Source organism: Lactuca serriola, chromosome 9 (assembly GCF_051521515.1).
Source record: "Lactuca serriola cultivar US96UC23 chromosome 9, Lser_US96UC23_V15, whole genome shotgun sequence".
In the NCBI taxonomy this organism is placed as follows: domain Eukaryota; kingdom Viridiplantae; phylum Streptophyta; class Magnoliopsida; order Asterales; family Asteraceae; genus Lactuca; species Lactuca serriola.
The window spans coordinates 68,824,094-68,843,795 of record NC_136416.1 but is presented as its reverse complement, the minus strand read 5'-3'; the positions used below and the strand labels follow the sequence as shown (position 1 = coordinate 68,843,795).

Genomic DNA, 19,702 nt, shown 5'->3' with positions numbered 1-19,702 from the left:
TTGACTAGGAAGAGAAACAAGGAAAGGCGTTCCATACGCCGAAATAAGCCTTATGTAGCGCACCGATATTATCCCTCCCAGAAGAGATAGAAGATTTCGTGGTATACTACGATGCATCCAACCAAGGGCTTGGCTGTGTTCTTATGCAACGGGGAAAGGTCATCGCCTATGCCTCAATACATCTTAAGACACACGAAGTCAACTACACTACACATGATATTGAGTTAGGAGTAGTCGTATTTGCTCTGAAGATTTGGAGACACTACCTGTATGGTACGAAAAGCACTATCTTTACAGAACACAAAAGCCTTCAACGCATATTCGACCAAAAGGAGCTCAACATGAAACAACGACGGTAGGTCGAGCTACTCAATGACTACGAATGAGAAAGTCGCTATCATCCCAGTAAAGGCAACGTAGCAGCTGACGCCCTAAGTCGGAAAGAATACTCAGGTCATAGAGTCAAGGCATTGACTATGACAATCCATTCACATCTGTCCATGCAGATTAAGGAGGCTCAGTAGGAACCCTTGAAACCTAAAAATATGGCAGGTGAATCCCTTAGAGGGATGGATAAGAGCTTAGGAGTCAAGGGTGACGGAGCCTTATACCTCATGGATCAGATCTCGATACCGAAACGTGGTGGTTTCAGAGACGTTGTCATAAACGAAGCGCACAATACTCGATATTCTGTTCACCCAGGTTCAGATAAGATGCATCTGGACCTCAAAAAGTTATATTGGTGGCTTAACATGAAAGCAGAGATTGCTACCTTCGTGGGCAAGTGTCTTACTTGCGCCAAGGTTAAGGTCGAATACCAAAAGCCCTCAGGTTTACTACAACAACCGGAGGTACCTGAGTGGAAGTGGGAGCAGAATACAATGGATTTCATAACCAAGTTGCCCAAGACAGCGGGTAGGCGGTAAACCCTAGTACAGCAAATGGTTCGTAGCCGCAAACCTTTGGTTCATAGCCGAGAACCCTCGGTCTTATCCATTCGGTGTGGTAACTAACGAAGGTGTCCATCAGTTTTGACCCTATATAGGGGCTGGAACGTGAACTCATCACTTCTTCAAATCTAGCCGAAAACACCCACCTTTCTCTCAAGAACACCAACCGAAAATACCTTTTCTCTCTCAACTATCATCCTTCGATCCTTTGAATCTTCTTAGGATCTTGCTTGGATCTTCAAGTGTTCTTCATTCATCAAGATCATTGGGTCGAAAACCCTTGAATCTCCTTTTTTTCATCAAGAATACTCAACCGAAACCCCTTGAATCTTCTTAGTTTCACCAAGAACACCAAGAACACACCCTTTGAATCTTCAAGTGTTTACAGTCGAAAACCACCTTGGGTTGTGAACAGTTTGCGGCCGTAAACTCCAAACAACCCCTTGGTTTCGTTTCTAACACTTCATTGGTAAGTAAATCTTACATCCCTAGGTGTTTCCTCGATATACTTGCTTATATATTCACTAATTATACACATATATGCTACGTGAATTGTGTTTAGGACTTGATTTTATTATGAGACTTCCCTAGTGGAAACAATCATCTTATATCAAACATTCAAACGAATCACTCACATAAGGTGAGTTCATACCCCTACAATTTACATTTTTAAATGCTTTTACGGGGGGGGGGGGGGGGGGGGGGGGATACAAGTAGAATACAATTTAATTGTGTTAAACATTTACATGTGGAAACAAAGATGATGAGTTGTTGCATAATTAATTTGTGTGTTGTATGTTAGACTTATCGTCACACTTTGTTACTTGTTAGAATTATAAAACTCTGATTGTTTATTTTGATATGAAATTTATTATAATAGTATTTGGTATCTAATCGGATGTTCTGTAAATTTTTTTTTTTTCTGAATTTAATGTCGTAATGTATCAGTTTTTTTATACCCAAAATCGTTGATTAAAAAAGACAAAACTGCAAATTTGGTCCTTGTGGTTTGTAAAAAACTTTAGATAGGGTCCAAAAAGGTTTTGACTTGCATAGAAGGTCTAAAATCAAAACTTTTATGTGGTTTTGGTCCTTGGAACACTTGAAATGACGGTTTTGCCTTTTTAATTTCTTTTTGTATTTTTTTTGTATGTATTTTAATACTTATTTATTTTAAAAAATAAAAAATAACATCCCATCTCTTCTCTCTCTCTCTCTCTCTCTCTCTCTCTCTCTCTCTCTCTCACACACACATACGACTTTTTCTCCCAACACAATACTCAAATCTTCTTCTCAATCTCATCTTCTTCACAACCACCGTCATCTGTAAATCCTCATCCTCAACCAACCGATCGACATTTCAGAATCACCCACAGATCAAGCTACATTCGAATGCATCCTTCACAACGCCTGAGGCCATAGAAACCCAATCTCCATGATTTCCCCATCAACAACTCCAACGAAACCATCATCGACCCTCTGTATGAGTTCCTACAATGGTGGAATAAACCCAGATCTTGGAATGACTTATCACCTGCACATTCATGCTTCATTCATGAGTTCCTAATTCCACTAATTTACATGTACCATATTAAACAAATCTATTTTGAGTTTGAGTTTCAGATTGTTGTTCCTTGCCTCCACCGACGACATCCCCTTTGCTCAACCTCCTGCTAATCGATCCAAACAAAGATCAATTTTAGGAAATCGATATGGTTAGAAATTGAGGAGTAGTGATGCGGGAGTGGTGTTAGCCCTTTCTTAATCCCATCATTCGTCTTTTTGATATCTTTATCACACACACAGATACAGAAACATAATGTGTGTGAGTTCCCTCCTGTTGTTCAATCACAGAGTAAACCCAAGATGGGTGCTTATGATTTTTTTTTATCATTTATTGCTCTTCCAGATGAAATTTTTGATCCTATTGGAAGAGAGATCGAAGAAACATATGAAATTTTAAGAGAATTTGAAAGGGTTCTCGATTTCTGGAGTGTATGTGTATGTTCGTGTTTGAAGGCAAGAAATCAATTTCTATTCCCTGAATTCTGGAATTTATGTATTAGCTATGAGATGAACACAAGATCTTCATCTTCATCTTTCCTCTGATTTCTTCATCTTCATCTGGTTCCCAGATCTTCATATTGTTCAGATGGTAATAGTGATATTCAAGTTTTCTAAAAATAAGAATGATGAAGATGGGTTTGAGAGAGAGAGAGAGAGAGAAAGAGAGAGAGAGAGAGAAAGAGAGAAAGAGAGAAAGAAAGAGAGAGAGAGAGAGAGAGAGAGAGAGAGAGAGGGTACCGGCAGGGGTGGAGTGGGTGTCTATCTTTTTTGTTTTTTATTTTTATTTCATAAATTATTAAATTAAACAAGAAAAGAAAATACAAAACTGAAATTAAAGGGTAAATCGGTAATTTCAAATTTTTTTGGACCAAAAACCCAGAAAAACGTTGATTTTGAACCTTCTGTGCTGGAAACTTTTTAGACCTCGTCCAAAGTTTTTTGCAAACCACAAGAACCAAATTTGCAGTTTTGTCTTAAAAAAATTAAAAAATGAAAGATGTTAATACCGACGACATTATTACCGGCGACATGGACATTAGCGGCAACATAGACATTAACGGCGACACAAAGTATTACGGGCGACATGGTCATTAACAACGTCAACTCTCTTTACCGGCGATATTTTGATTAATAGCGACAGAGCAGTAGCGACGATTTAATTAGTATCGGTGACATGTCGCCGCTATTGCTGTTACCGGCGACTTCGCTAATCTTTATCGGCCACTTTTGTAGCCCCTAATGGTCTTTTTTTCTTGTAGTGAAGCTAACGAAAGTGACTTATAATAAATAGATAAATAGTAAATTTAATGAGCTTTGCATAAAAAATTATTTTAATAACTGAGTGGAGTCATAAACATAAATTTATTGAGCTATAATGATATTAACTATTACATAATATACCTGTTTTTTTTTCTTCATGTTGTGATGATATGCGGAAAAACCAACATTCACGGTCCACCTAAAAAGTTCCAGCACATAACACTCAGGAAAATTACATATTATCTGTTTAACTATATATTACGTTTTCTTTAACAATTTAAAATAGAAATCATTAAACTTTTCGAGACAAAGTTAATATTTCTAATTATTTTATGTATAAAATCGTTTAAAAATATATATATTAAAGAAAGTTTTTGGAGAATTTGAGCAAGTTTATACGTTAAGCTAAAAGATCTATTCTACAACAATATAAATTATGTTATTATACGCAGCTGGATACGTATAACAAGGATCAAGTAAATACCATTCTCAGCGTTACTTTGAAATGTCAACTTTCACCAAACTTGCATTACAATTAATATTCAGGTATACATTACTATAAAAGTAAACCCTATAACATCATTTTCAAAAAAGAAAAGAAAAAAATATATCACCAAGGAAGCAAGTTTATCGTATAATGGGTCGGATTAAGCTTTTACTGTCGATATTATTGTCCTTATTAATCGTGTTACTTTGTTTATTCTTCATGATAACACATGTGGGCAAGGAGTCGCATGGTGGTGAAAACGACATCAACTGGTGGTGTGGGACGACTCCTCACCCGGAGCATTGCAAGCATTCTCTCGGCGGCAACAACTCTCAACCGCCACAAAGTAGAGATGATATCCGGATCGTAGCTTTGGAAGCTGCTTTGAAACTTGCCGATCATACTCGAGGTTTCACTAGGAATCTTGAGAAACTATGCCGGAGCAAACGGAAGAAAGCTGTCTGGAAAGATTGCTACAAGCTCGTAAACAACACCATTATCCAACTCAATCAAACCCTAATAGGTCTCAAAGACCATAAAATCTCCGATTTTGATGCTCAGACATGGCTCAGCACCGCCCTGACCAATCTCCAGATTTGTTTTTCTGGCTCCGGCGAACTGAATTTGACAAGCTTTGTAGCTCCTATCAAAACCAGTAACTTGACGAAGATGATAAGCAATAGTTTGGCTATAAATCAGTACTTCCTGAAGCAAACACAGGCTTCTGAAAAAGTGGAGGACTTTCCGACATGGGTTACAAGTAAAGATCGGAAACTGCTGCAAACGGGGTCAATCTACTCTAGGGCGAATGTCACGGTGTCTCAGGCGAAAGGAAGCAAGTTCCGAACAATTCAATCGGCACTCGATCATGCAGCAAGTATTAAACGTGGAGATGGGAGATATATCATCTACATAAAACGAGGTGTTTATAAGGAGAATATTGAGATTGGAAATGATCTGAAAAACATCATGTTTCTTGGCGATGGATTGAGGTACACCATAATTACCGGTGACCGGAGTGTCGCCGGAGGTTCCACAACTTATAGCTCGGCAACCGTAGGTAAAAATTTAAGGCATTTTTTGAAGTTTTATTGAGGTTAATTAATTTAAATACTGATTCATTTGTTATGATCAAATTTAATTAAGGTGTGGATGGTACGGGATTTATTGCTCGTGGAATAACATTCCGGAATACCGCAGGCCCAGAAAAGTTCCAAGCAGTTGCATTCCGATCGGCATCGGATCTTTCTGTCTTCTATGCTTGTAGCTTTGAAGGTTATCAAGACACTTTATTTGTCCTAGCTCAACGACAATTCTACAAGCTTTGCTATGTTTATGGCACAATCGATTTCATATTTGGTAATGCGGCAGTCGTGTTTCAAAACTGCATGATTTTAGCAAGAAAACCTTTGAATGGACAAGCAAATATGATAACAGCTCAAGGTCGTGGTGATCCATTCCAAAACACCGGAATATCAATTCATAATTCTCGTGTTATGGCAGCACCCGACTTGAAGCCTTTAGTAGGGTCTGTTCAAACATTCTTGGGCCGACCATGGCAAGAATATTCTAGGACTGTTTACATGAAAACATTCATCGATACACATGTTAATCCACAAGGATGGTCACCATGGGGGGATACTGATTTTGCATTTAAGACATTGTATTTTGGTGAATATGCGTGCTTTGGGCCCGGTGCAACTACACAAAATAGAGTCGAATGGCCTGGATATCATGACATAAAGACACAAAGTGAAGCTTCACAGTTTACCGTAGAAAATCTTATATCGGGTCGGGGTTGGTTGCGGGCTACCGGAATTCCATTTATTGTCGGGTTGTGATTATAAAATTACTTATTTTTATAGTTATCTTACATTCTTTGATTTAAGAACCAAATGCATATTTATGTATATAATTTAATAAAGACAAAATTGCAATAATTGTCGATGTTTAGTTGAAAATTGTCATTTTAATTCAAATTTTTTTAGGCTAGCACCATCAATCTAAAATGAAAGATTTATTGAAATGAATTAAAGCGACAATTTGCTATTTTTATTTGTTTTATTTATTTCTTTTATTTTTTAAACGAAAAATAAAATAAAAATTCATAACCTCTCTCTCTCTCTCTCTCTCTCTCTCTCTCTCTCTCTCTCTCTCTCTTTTTCTTCATTTTTTCTTCAAAACCTTCTATAAGCAAAAAAAAAAAACATATTCAAAACAAACTTCCTCACGTTTTCTTTAAACACATACAAAGTCCTACTTGATTTCAAAATGACAACAGGAGAAGAAGAATGGACATCATTGCAACTCTAGGGTTTTCGCTATCAGAGAAGAGAAACCGAAAAGGGTGGAAGTGACTCCAACGACTTTGACTTCGGGAAACAAGAATGGCTTCAACAACTGTAACGACTTTGATGATGACGCAAGGGTCATTTTTTATAGTGTATGTATGTGCCTCTCTACCTCTCCATATCTACACAAATCTATCTCTAACCCTAATTAAAATCTATCTCTATAACCGAGATCAAAAGACAAAACGATATTTGAAGGCAAGATATTGATTTCTGGAGTGTGTGTATTTGTTTATGTGTGTCAATTTATAGAGACCTTGTTAAATCTAGATTTTATGTGATAGCTCTTATCTTTATCTGTTTAAGATCGAAAAACCAAGATTGGTTGTTTATCCATTGCATATTTCTAATATTTATTTCCCCTTATTTTGGGGTTTAGTGTACTATCTATGAGATGAACACAAGATTAACTAAGAAAAATCGTGGGTTGTGTGTTAACTGATATTTCTTTTATTTAGTTTTTGGGTTTTGTGTTAAATCTTAATGAAATAGATTAATTATGGAAAAATAAGTTGATGTGTGTGTGTGTTTGTGTTGAATCTACTTTAAATCACACAACTGATATTTCTTTTATTTAGTTTTTGGGTTTTGTGTTAAATCTTAATGAAATAGATTAATTATGGAAAAATAAGTTGATGTGTGTGTGTGTTTGTGTTGAATCTACTTTAAATCTTCATCTTGATCATCTATTCCCTAAATCTTCATCTTGTTTAACCTTGTATGTATGTGTATCAGTTAGGAAAAGAAAGAGACAGAGGGAGGGGGGGGGAAGTGAAAAAAGAAAGAAAAAAAAAAGAACGAGAGAGAGAGAGAGATAGAGAAGAGTTTGTGTGAATCTGGTTCAAATCTTCATCAGATGGTGATTGTGGTGGTGGTGGTGGTAGTGCCAGTGTTGACTAGTGTTGGTGGTATTCCATTTTTCTGAAAATTAAAACAAAGGAAATGAGTTTTGAGAGAGAGAGAGAGAGAGGGGGGGGGGGGGGGAGGGAGAGAGAATGAAGATAGAGATAAGGGTGGGTTAGGGGTGACACGATTTTGCTTTTTCCTTTTTTTGTAGTTTATTGTTATACAAAAAATAGAAAATAAAAATACAAAGGGAAAACATGTCATTTAAAAAAAATCAAAAGAAGTTGAACCAAACTCGTAACAAAATCAAAGTTTTTGACTGGCGAAAGTAATCTAAAACTTTTTGAACCAAAATGAGAAATTTTGACAAACCATGAAGACTAGTTTTATATTCGTCTTTAATAAAATTCTTTATGAGCATTTAGGCATGTATTAGTCTATTAGGCCAAGTGAAGCTCTTGGCTTACCTTAAAAAGGTAAAGAGGTATCAAAATTGTACAAAAAAACGTTATTGTTATTTTAGTACAAAAATACCAATGAACTAAAGATTTTGTACAAAAAAAAAATACAATTTAACATTCTGTACTTTCTTATTTAACCATGATAATTGGGTAGTCAAGGTAATGGCTTACTTGACATTATATTTGACATGCAGATTGATGATTTGGTATGGCAAGAAAATTCTTTTCCTCTCCCCTTGTTAACATCATTTTCTTCTTCTTTCATAGCTTCTTCTTCTTCCTTAAAATCTGTAATGCACAGGTCATTTTCTATTTTTGTATAAATGCAAAAAGATTCCATTTTCTCCTAGATTGTGATCATCAATTTTCATCATTTGAAAATTTCTCTCTCTCTCTCTCTCTCTCTCTCTCTCTCTCTCTCTCTATATATATATATATATATATATATATATATATATATATATATATATATATATATATATATATATATATATTGGCGCTCTCACTAAAGACACACACACTACCTATTTCTTCGATTAATGATTCTCACTAATAATTCCAAGCGACATCATAAATTTTAATATATATATATATATATTTGTTTGAAATTTCTCGTTGATTTCCAGATTGATTGGCATCTAATATAACCCTTTTTCGTGTTAGGGTTTTATTGACAATCCTCTTACCGATCTTTATGATTAGATTTTCTTGGTATCATTTGAGCTTCCCAATTAGTTTCTCTTCACAAGGGTCCATTTTTAGGGTTTGTGGTGGGTAAAGGAATCCTTGTTGCTTTTGACATTTTTTTTTTGCCATTTATTTCAAATCAAAGTTCCCATCTTCACTGTATCTTCTATTTAGGGTTGCTAATACACTTTTAATGCTTATATGTTCATATGCAATTACATTTTTTGTGATTTGAAAACTCTACAATCAAACATTTAGAAAAAAAATTTGGGGGAAATTAACAAGTCTTTGAACTTGGACTTGGGGGACTGAATTGCTTGGAGTTTTGGGTAGCATAGAGTTATCTTGCATATGAGACCATGAGGAATGGTCATAGTCCCGAGGCAGCCTATCGCCAAATGGGTTGAGGAAAGAACCACGGAGCTTATTTCCTGCATTTAACCCAATCAACCATCTAAAGAACGAAGGAATGTTGTCACTGATTATATACAAAGACTTATTATGAGGTGATACCCCTGCCAGGTGTGTCACACCCCGAAACCGAAGGCGGAAACGTCTCGGGGCGGAGGTGACTTCATGAGAATCATAACCAATGTACATAGTAAGCGAAGTAAAACACAAAACATTACATTACATTACATAGATTTAATTACATCAGTTGAAAAGTAAAGTAGTACAAGTTTCATAGATATATAGTTTAAACAAAAGAAAGACGATTCTTCTACGCATTTCGTCTTCACCAAAAGAGATCGCCGGTACCTGTCTAAAGTGAACCTGAGAATACAAGCGGTTTGAAAATCAGCATAAAGCTGGTGAGTTCATAAGCGGTTTATTTTATGAAAAGAACGAGTTCCTTAAGTTTCCTGAAAAAGTGGTTAACCAAGAAAATCCCATATTTTCTTAAGTGTTAGATACCAAATCCAAATTGTAATGTAAAAGATGTACAATGAAAACATGATTGTTCTTATGATTTGTAAACTTTAGTTATCTAACTTATTACACTTATCTGGTTACAAACTACTATTACTCAGGAAAATCCTATACTTTCCTATATGTGTAAGTGTGAACTATTATTGATTCTGTGTAAGTTAACTGATACTGATTCCGATTATGTTCATTATTATCCATAGGAAAACCCCATGTTTTCCTGAATGTGTGTGTGTTCTATTACCAATTCTGTGTATGCTAATTGTTACCGATTCTGATTATGTTCATTGTTATTCATATGAAAACCCCATGTTTTCCTGAATGTGTGTATGTGTGTGCCTGACATCCTTGAACGTACATTAGCTTTATTACGTACATAAAGCTAGTAAATGAGTCTAAAACGTTAATAATCTAGATTGCGAGTCCTTAACCATACTCAGACTAGATATGACTCGAGTCGTGGTCAATATCCTTTTTATGACTTTCGTCACCCTTGAACCTTTCGGTTCGGCTGTAGCTAGCAGCCAGGTGTGGGATTGTCAGTCCCGTATAGATCTATACACTCAAGTCACGCTCTCCTACGTTAGGAGATTCTGGTTACAGGGTTAGTCCTCCACTATCTCGTGCCGAAGAAGTGTTACAAGGACGTGTCTCCAATCTTTAAGATTTCTCATTACTTCTCACCTAGGAGAAGTAGTATCTACGACTAACTAAGTTCTAACATGTCTGTCCTTTACACTCGAGCCTAGGTGTTTTATTAAGGACATTACACTCGAGCCTAGGTGTTATCTAAATGATGACTGTCCTTTACACTCGAGCCTAGGTGTTATCTAAATGATGACTGTCCTTTACATTCGATCCTAGGCATATTATTAAGGACGTTACAATTGATTTGTGTGTTACGATGGTATTAATCTATCACACTCGAGCCTAGGTGTATTGTTAAGGACATACCGAAGTTTTATGTGTTCTTTATGGTGTCTGAATTTTATACTCGTACCTATGGTATTTTATTGCAGACTTTACAATGTTTTATGTTTTCTATCAATATAAGTATGAACAATCAAATGTGAAGTATACAATATGGCAGTATATAATAAGAATTGAAAATCGGTTTTTAAACAAATAATTCTGCAAGTAAAACAGTTTGTTAAAAGGGTTTTCAATCCTTAAAATGTACAAGTATGAAACCATTTAACTAAAATCATAAGTTTAAGTACAAGATATTCTTGTACTTTTGCTTCCCCCCCCCCCTGAAAACATTGAAAAACCATTGAAAAAGGGTAGGGGTATGAACTCACCGGACGCGGAAAGTGTCGAATGGGATGCTAAACGTCGAACCGAGGCTTGAATACGAGCGATGTTCCTATGTAATATTAAATAATACACAATATATATCTAATTAGATTTAAATAACTAATTAGATACACTTGAACATTCTAAGACGCGAAAACACTCCAAAATGAGCGTTTGAAGTGACCCGGGTGACTTTTCTGGACATGAATGGCTAGGATATGGAGTTTACTCTCCAAGAGTAAACTCTAGGGAGTGTTCACGGCCTTAAACACCTCATCCCCATGAGTTTACGGCTGTAAACTCATGGTGGGTGTTTTTATGAGCTAAATGGCCTTAAATCAAATGAAGGGTGTTGCTAGGTTTGGTTCTAGGGCATTATCAAGGAATTAACTCAACCATAAGGACCAATTTATGAGTTTACGGCAGTAAACTAAGTGTTTATGGCCGTAAACTCTCACCCACATCATTCTTAATTATTTTGAAGGCCAAGGATTAATCACAAGTGATTCAACTAATTTTTACAAGGCTTAGGGTGAGTTTAGGGCTTCAAATGGCATCCATCTAGGAGTTTACGGCCCTGGAGCATATGCTCTGGCCGTAAACTCTCAATTAGAGAGTTTATGATATGTTTAAGGCCCCTAAATGATTTTTGGTAGGTTCCATAATTTATTCCAAAGCCTAAGGGGTGTGTAAGTTGCATTTTAACACCCAAAAGAGGAGTTTACCACCCATTTATATGAGTTTATGGCCTAAGCTTGTTCTTGGGCAGTAAACTCTTGTTTAATCCTTAAAAATGATATTCAAGGTGTTCCAAGTCCATTCCAATAATTCCTTAAGTCTTATCTAAGCTCCTAGGGTGATTTGGAAGGGTTTTAAGGCTCAAAAACCACATTTACATGTGTTCACGGCCTAAGGCTGATCCAGGGCCGTAAACACATGTTTATGGTCTTATCCCATGATTTAAACACGAAAATGAAGCCTAAGGATGTTATACTAAGAGCTAGGATGCTTACCTTGGTGTTTTAAGGCTTGAAATGGTTGATTTTGGCTTAACAAGATGGATTTGAGGAGAGAGGTTAGAGAGAGAGTGAAAAAGCTTCAAATGAGGCTTAATCCACTTTAAATATGATTTGACTTGGATAAACGGTGGAATTTTACCCGATACCGACGTTAACCGATGCTTTGGGTCGCACCCGATTAAGTTGTCGTTACCCGATATGGTCGAAACTATAATTTTTCAAATTACTAGTTCGGGACGTTTTCGCATGTTTCCAACATGTTTGGATACTTACCAAGTCAAAATAAAGGTTTTGACTTAATTGACCTAGTTCAAGACGAAATCGGAACAATTCGCTTAAGACGAGTTTTGACAAAACGGTTACGGCGAGAAAGCAAAGTTTCGGGTTGTTACAAGGTGCTTCTTCATAATTTTTGTTTTCTTTCTTATTATTGTGGTATCGTATGCCCCTCTTATTACTTTCTATGTTGCATGCTTTTACTTTTGGGTATGTACCCCTTAAAACATATCTACCTCATGGAGATATTGACTCAATAACCTTCAATAATAGTGAAATAATGAAGGGGAAAAGCCACGTATTATCCCACATATATCTTATTTTCCTCATAAATAAAAAAACAACCACGTAACCAACCTGATGGTTACCTACAATAGTCAGTTACCTGGTATTTTTAGTACTAAAATAATAATATTGGTGTTTTTTGTACAATTTTGATACTTCATTACATTTTTAAGTCATTTTCCATTTACTTATTTTATAAGTTATTTGAACATTCATAATTCCAATTCAAAACTAAAACCCTAATAACTATGAAATCATTTTAAACAAAATTTATGATTTATCAATGTTAACACTTTGTTCTTTGAAATAATGCATGTGAGACTTCTCCCCGAAAGTAAAAAGAAACTTTGGGCTTTGATTGTGGTGTTGGTCTTAATAAAAATGAGTTCAATTTAGGTTGGATTTAATATATTATAAAAGAATGGTCAACGACAAAATTTGAACGACCCAAGTCCTAAAATCTGTCTATGAAGTTATTTGTAGAACACTAACAATATTTTAGATATAAAATTTCAGCCATCAACCAATAGCCTCTCATCACGAGGCTTAATATATTAAAAGATCAAAGATGGGGTTTTGTGCATTGAGCTTTTCTTAACTAATTAATATATTTTTGTATGAAATTTGAAAATTAATTTTTTATTAATTAATTAATTTGAAATTTTGTTAGTTATTGGTTTAATAGTTTGACAGTTTCTTGGGCAACTAAATTCGATTTTTGGTTAATAACTGCATTAGAAGGCTATACATGGCTAACAAATGATTGATATTGAGGGCTAATAAACACACATATTTCATCTAATTGTTTGTTTCAAATTTCATGGGAGAATAATGAATTTTTCCTTTGATTGATTGTTATATCTTCACGATAGACTCGTTACCAGATAATTTATATATTAGTAAGTTGTATAAAATCATGCCTCAATCTTTGTTGTTTAAGTCTGTAATTTACACACTAAGATATGTTTTATTTGTATTAAGATTGTAGTTTAGCATTATTTCAATTTGTTTACCATTTTTGTTGAAAATCTTCTTTATTGTTACTTATGTCACATCAAGCATTAGTACACGACTTCAAATTTGTAATGTATTCAAATTTATCATTCAATATACATATGAAACATATCGTCAGCACATGATTGTTTCTTAAAAGTTCGTGAAACCTCTCATTCGTAAGAGATTCTTAATCATGTTATTATGAGCTAAAGTGTGTCATTTTGTGTTTTAGTCAACGTTGAAAAAAACGATAATATAGTTATAGTTTCTTCAAACTGCAATATATATATATATATATATATATATATATATATATATATATATATATATATATATATATATATATATATATCCCCTAATCAGATAAATAAGTAGATTTTTACCACGTGGCATTCTTTAAGCCCTCTCCAGTTGATTTTTCCCGCTCAAAATACCAAAGTGAATTTCCGTCGATACCGTTTCCACTTTCACTTTCTCTTCCTCTTAAGCCATCGCATACAATCAACATATTTTTATCAAGTTTCAAATTTGAAGGCTATAAATCAGGAACTAACTCGACGATTTTCTGTCATCTGATAAGAATAAATGAGGAACAAAATCATTTCTAAAACTAATCTTCAGTCGCATCTTTTATTTGATTACAAAGTTAGGTCGTCAAAATGGAACACTTCTTTTATGCAATTGAAGCGCCATGGAAGGTACAGAAGGCTAACAACAATCTCAACACGTGTTTTATATTTCTTTGGCGTTGAAATCTTTGTATGTTATGATTTATTGTCATGTCTAGAAGGTGGTCGATGATATGCCTTTTTTTGCTTTATGGTTCTTTCAGGTTTCTTTTTTCTTAATGTTCCAAATTGCATACATTTATGACTCTTACATGCTTGATTTTTAATAGTTTGAATTCTATATGTTTTCATTTAAGGTTCGCCATTTTGATACATCTGAAAAGAGTGAATTTCACAAGCTTCAACAATTAAAAGATGAACAAGGTTAGACTTGTGCTTCTTGGTGTAAAACCAATCAGATTACAAGTTTGAAAAAAAATAGTAATATGTGTGACAAGGGCAAATACGTCTTTTAACAAAACAAAAAAAAATGTTGACTTATTCCATCTAAAAAATTCCAAGTGCAATATCTTATGCATCCATGTCTTTCAGAATTCCCTCCGAGTAATTTTTACGAAGGTACCCTCCAAAATGGAGTTACCATAAAAGAAAGGCAATCAACATGCATTGATTTTCCATAGCCTGTCCCAAATTGCCGCATGTTTTTTTTTAATGTTCGGGTATGCGTGACAAGGGCAAAATGGTCTTAAAAGTTAAATCTTAATGTTCTTTTATGTATTGATTTCACTAATTTATTTTATATTGTAAGATGAGACAAGAAAAAATAAGTGCAATTGGGATATCCTATCTTAACAGAACAGTTGCTGCAAATATTGAAAAAATAGAGACTACTCTTTTAAAAAGTGTAGTTCCAAGTCAGGTATATATATTTTTATAAAAATAACTGGCACTGATAGGATATAATTAATTTATTATTATACTTAAATATTATGCAGATAGGGGTTATAACACCATACGAAGGCCAGATTACATTATTTTGTCATGCGTTAGAAGTAACGAACATCAGGTTGGTTAATATTTTTTCCCAATAATAACAAATCTTTAACTCTCAATAGCAACATACTTACATTTTCTTTATACAAAATGACAACACATACAGTTTTTACCCATTACTATTATCTGTATTTAGTTTAGGGTTTATAACGGGGTGATGAGATTTTAATTATGGTTTGCTTGAGTGTTTTATGGTATTGGGTTTCTGAATGATCCACGTAGGCTTAATGTTGCACTTACTCGTGCTCGACATGGTATTGTGATTCTTGGAAATCCAAAAGTTCTTAGTAAACAACCATTATGGAATGGCTTACTCACGCACTATAAGGTCATACCCTATAACATCTATGAAAAGACAATAATACCATTCCCCCAATAAATATCATTTTGTTTATGTTGAGACCAGAAGCATGAGTGCTTGGTGGAAGGACCTCTCAACAACTTGAAGCAAAGTATGGTTATATTTCAAAAGCCAAAAAAAGTAATGATAGTTTATCAATAATAAATTCATAATCCATCATCCTTTTTAATCTTTCAAGTTTATTATTTATTACCTTTGTGAAATATATCATCTTACAGTTACTTTTATTCAAAATGCAATAATGCTATATTAGACAACTAGACATGCACTACAAAGTACATTGTTGTTTACATTAAAATTATGAATATGGACACTTTCTGTTAATTCTTACAAAACAGGCACCATTTCAATAAAACTTTAAAAACATGGGTTTTTTTTTGGAAAGTTAGCATCACAGGGACCATTCATGTATTTGCAATTATTTTATATTAAAACAGGGACCATTTATGTTTATTTATTTTTTTCATTTTATTACCTTTGCCAAATATAGCATCTTACAGTTATTTGTATTCTTAATGAATTAAAATAATGATAATTTATGTTAACTTTGAAAAAACAGGGACCTTTTCTATAAATTTTTAAAAATATGGAGACTTTTTGTAAAGTTACTAACAAAGAGACCTTTTTTGTAAAGTTAGTAACACATATGGACCTTTCAAACAAGAACTATTCTTGCAAATTACTAATTTTTTTTTTTGAAAACTTCCCATAATACCTTTTTTTATAACTAACAATGACTTAATATCGCAATATAACCATAATATAGCAATGCAGTTTTCTTTTACCAGTTTATACAATATATTTATTATGACTTTTTATCCTTTCTACCCTAAAATAGCAATGTACTTTCTAAGTATATTGCTATAATTGTCAATAATGTAAACTGATTTGTGCAGTAATGTTATATTTTCATTGATTTGTGCATTGTAGCTTTTTTTAAACTGTATTTTACTTTTTAGAAACTTATTTATTTGATATTAACTTGCTTTGTAAGTTTCCAGTAAACAACCGTTTCATAACAACCAACAAATACCATTATACCTTCAATTATTTTTCTATTACATCAACCTACTTTCAATTTTTTTAAAAGCTAAAAAAGAAATGTAACACAAAATGTAATGATTTTGTGTGTATGTGTTGTTGTCTGTGTGTGGTTTGTATATTTTTTATGTATGTATGTGCTGTATATTTACTTTTTTATTGATATTTTTTCAATTAAATTTTGTTTTTGTCAATACGTATAGTATAAGGCTTATTTGATTTTTACAATGCATATCTTTTAAATTTAATTTAAAATATAGCATTGGTAATTCCATTATGTTTATTAACCATTTATTATGTATTAATTTTGCTATTTTAATTTGTCAATCTACGTTTTAACCTAGTTTAGAATAAAAAGTATAGAGCCGATTTGGAGGGTAATGTAAGTTTTCCATACTTCATTTTTGAAGTATACACATCAGCAGAAGTAAAGGAGATAGAAACAAAAAGAAAAACAAGAGCTTTGGAGTGTAACGTAAGTTTTCCATACTTCATTTTTGAAGTATACACATCAGCAGAAATAAAGGAGATAGAAACAAAAAGAAAAACAAGAGCTCAGTTAGAACCTAAGTCATCATTTAAGATGAGACAACACCGATGGACCCTCCACCGGAAAGGTAATTTTCATCACAGCTCTATAGAAGTGCACCAGCCGGGAATCGAACCCGGGTCTGTACCGTGGCAGGGTACTATTCTACCACTAGACCACTGGTGCCTTTGTGGTATAGTTTATCAACTGAAAAATATGTTTCTTAGAAGAATCCAGATGATGGCCATTTAAAACTAACTACAATCATTTTCTATTTAAATTCCAAGCTAACACACAACCAAACAGTGAAACAAAACGATGGTCCATCGTCCATGTGTCTACTTTTATTTTTTTCATCAAATGTTGTATTGATAAAGGGTTATATGAACAAAGACTCTTTGCTTACAATATTAAATAAGAATAAATACCCATTCGCCTTTCTAGATGTCAATTAAAACTGATTGTTTATTTGGCCAGAGAATAAATTAAACGGACAAAAGGAATTAAAGAATATTTTGAAACAAGATGAAAAATAAATAAATAAAATACAAGATACCAATGTACATAATATTAGACGATAATAAGACGGTCCGTTCAAAAAAAAAGACCATAATAAGATGGCAAAGCCTAAACCATCAATGAGGGAGCATGGGTCGGTTTGAGTCGGTTTTTGGCTAAAATCAAACCAAACCGTAGAAAGTCGGTTTTTCGGTTTTTAAACCCACATAGGTTAGGTTTTTGCATGGTTCGGTTTTTTGGTTATGAGTTTTCGGTTTTAAACCGTGGGTTTATGAGCTCCTGTTTTTTTTTTCTAGTTTTTGGGCTCAAACCCAGTGAAAATACATTGCGATAAATAATATTGTATCTACTTCAAATATACTAAAATAAAGAGTACAAATTCTAGTATTCTAGAAGAATAAAAGTGTTCAAAAGATCAAATTTTAACAAAATTAACAGTTTATTGAAAATAAACATAAAGTATTAAAGGAATAAAGTCTAAAGTTTACATAATAAATAATATATATGTGGGTCGGTTCGGTTTTCATGAGCGGTTTTATACATCAAAACCAAACCAAACCGTTATTTTTCGGTTTTTGTAAAGTTCATACCTAAACCGTCGGTTATTGCTTTGGTTTCAGTTTTTCGGTTTCGATTATGTCGGTTTTTTTTTTGGTTTTTTGGTTTTCGGTTCGGTTTTTGCTCATCCCTAAATGGGGGAATGAAAGATTACATTAACGCCAATGCTAAAAGCAAATATCAAAGGAAACAATAAAACTATACGTCATCACAACATACACTTCCTACATGGCTGTCTTTTTTGATTTAAAAAAAATTTAAATCAAAATATTGTTAGATTTATTGACTGGTACGAACAGTGACAAAGTCATGATCAAAGTAAAAGGGTATTTCAAACTGATGGATTCGGTTTCTTGGTTTTTCGGTTTTCCAAACTCGGTTGTAGGTTTAAACCCAAACTCAAAGTTTAAGTTGCTAAAAACGATAAAGTTTGTGTTGCTTATATAATAGATGTATAGGAGCTATGTTTCATGTTATGACCGATGTGAGATAATTTTAGAATTATAAAAAACAAGTTGAAAGAATATAGGATAGAAACTGATAAACAAAATAAAATACACCCGTCTCGAGGCCAAGATTTGAAATAGAGACATTCAAGTTAAAAGTTCAGCGCTTTACTACTTGGACAACTTGGTACTTGTATTAAATTTTCACAACATCATAATATAATTGGTATAAAATCCAGATAATGTTATATAAGATCCTTTTATATAGTTAGAAAGAAGATTCGAACTTGCAACATCCATAAAAACACGCTATCACCATAACTACCTGAACCAACTACAACATTTATTATCATTTCACTAAACATATTCATATTATGTATATATACACTACATAAAACGAAATTTTCTTAAAAAATACACTACTGAAAAAAAATAAAAAAAATAAAAATAAAAATAAAAAAAATTAAGGGGTATACCGGGCTATCCCGGGCTCTACATTGGATCTGCCACCTGAATACAAATAATTGAATGAACATATGTTATACCTAGGATTCACGATTATGTGTTATCTTGCTTTAGTAATTTACAAATGTTCTAAAATTCGGTCTTCATACTTTGTTCGTTTGATATTTATTCTTTTCAATATAGTTCAAAACTATATGCACTCCGTGAATTCGATATCGCTTACCATATATACTTAGGTTTCTTAGGTTTACTGGATTTTATTATTTCTTGCATTGGCGACATGGGATCAAGCATCCTAGTATATATATAAGGAGTGAGACTTGTGTATTACACGTGTTTATTAAAAATAAAAATTTAATATAAATATTTAAACATTAAATATTTTATAAAATAATACTTTTATATAACATAATTTAATCTTTTGAAACATTTATAAAAGAAATCAAATATTCTTTAGAGCATTTATGAAACTTTATTATAAAATTAATAGAATGATTCTCTTTCATTATATGAAAATTTATTTTAAAAAAAATGGAAATTCCCAAAAAATGACAAGTGGAAAATAATAATTCTAAAACTCCTACAAAATTACATGTGACAAAACTTTTGAGAATTTGACAAGTGGCAAAAAAACGTTCATTTATTAGAGAGGATTATGGAATCAAAGATAGCGAGGAGTTAGTCGAAAACATAGAAGTTACTATAAAAAAGGGGTTACAACACCATGTATTCCATCTAATGAACTTACATAGCT

At 33.4% G+C, this 19,702-nt stretch overlaps 1 protein-coding gene and 1 non-coding gene across 2 annotated transcripts; one reads left to right on the top strand and one right to left on the bottom strand.

The window, feature by feature from the left end:
* Nucleotides 1-4,382: 4,382 nt before the first annotated feature.
* On the top strand, nt 4,383-6,203 carry LOC145076735 (pectinesterase 2-like). Its single transcript, XM_079022533.1, has 2 exons — nt 4,383-5,323; nt 5,410-6,203. The coding sequence occupies exons 1-2, from the start codon at nt 4,414-4,416 to the stop codon at nt 6,102-6,104; spliced, it is 1,605 nt and encodes a 534-aa protein (XP_078878659.1). The 5' UTR covers nt 4,383-4,413; the 3' UTR covers nt 6,105-6,203.
* A 10,872-nt stretch (nt 6,204-17,075) lies between these two features.
* Nucleotides 17,076-17,146, bottom strand: TRNAG-GCC (transfer RNA glycine (anticodon GCC)). Its single transcript has one exon. It is a non-coding gene; the product is annotated as a tRNA-Gly (tRNA).
* Nucleotides 17,147-19,702: the final 2,556 nt, after the last annotated feature.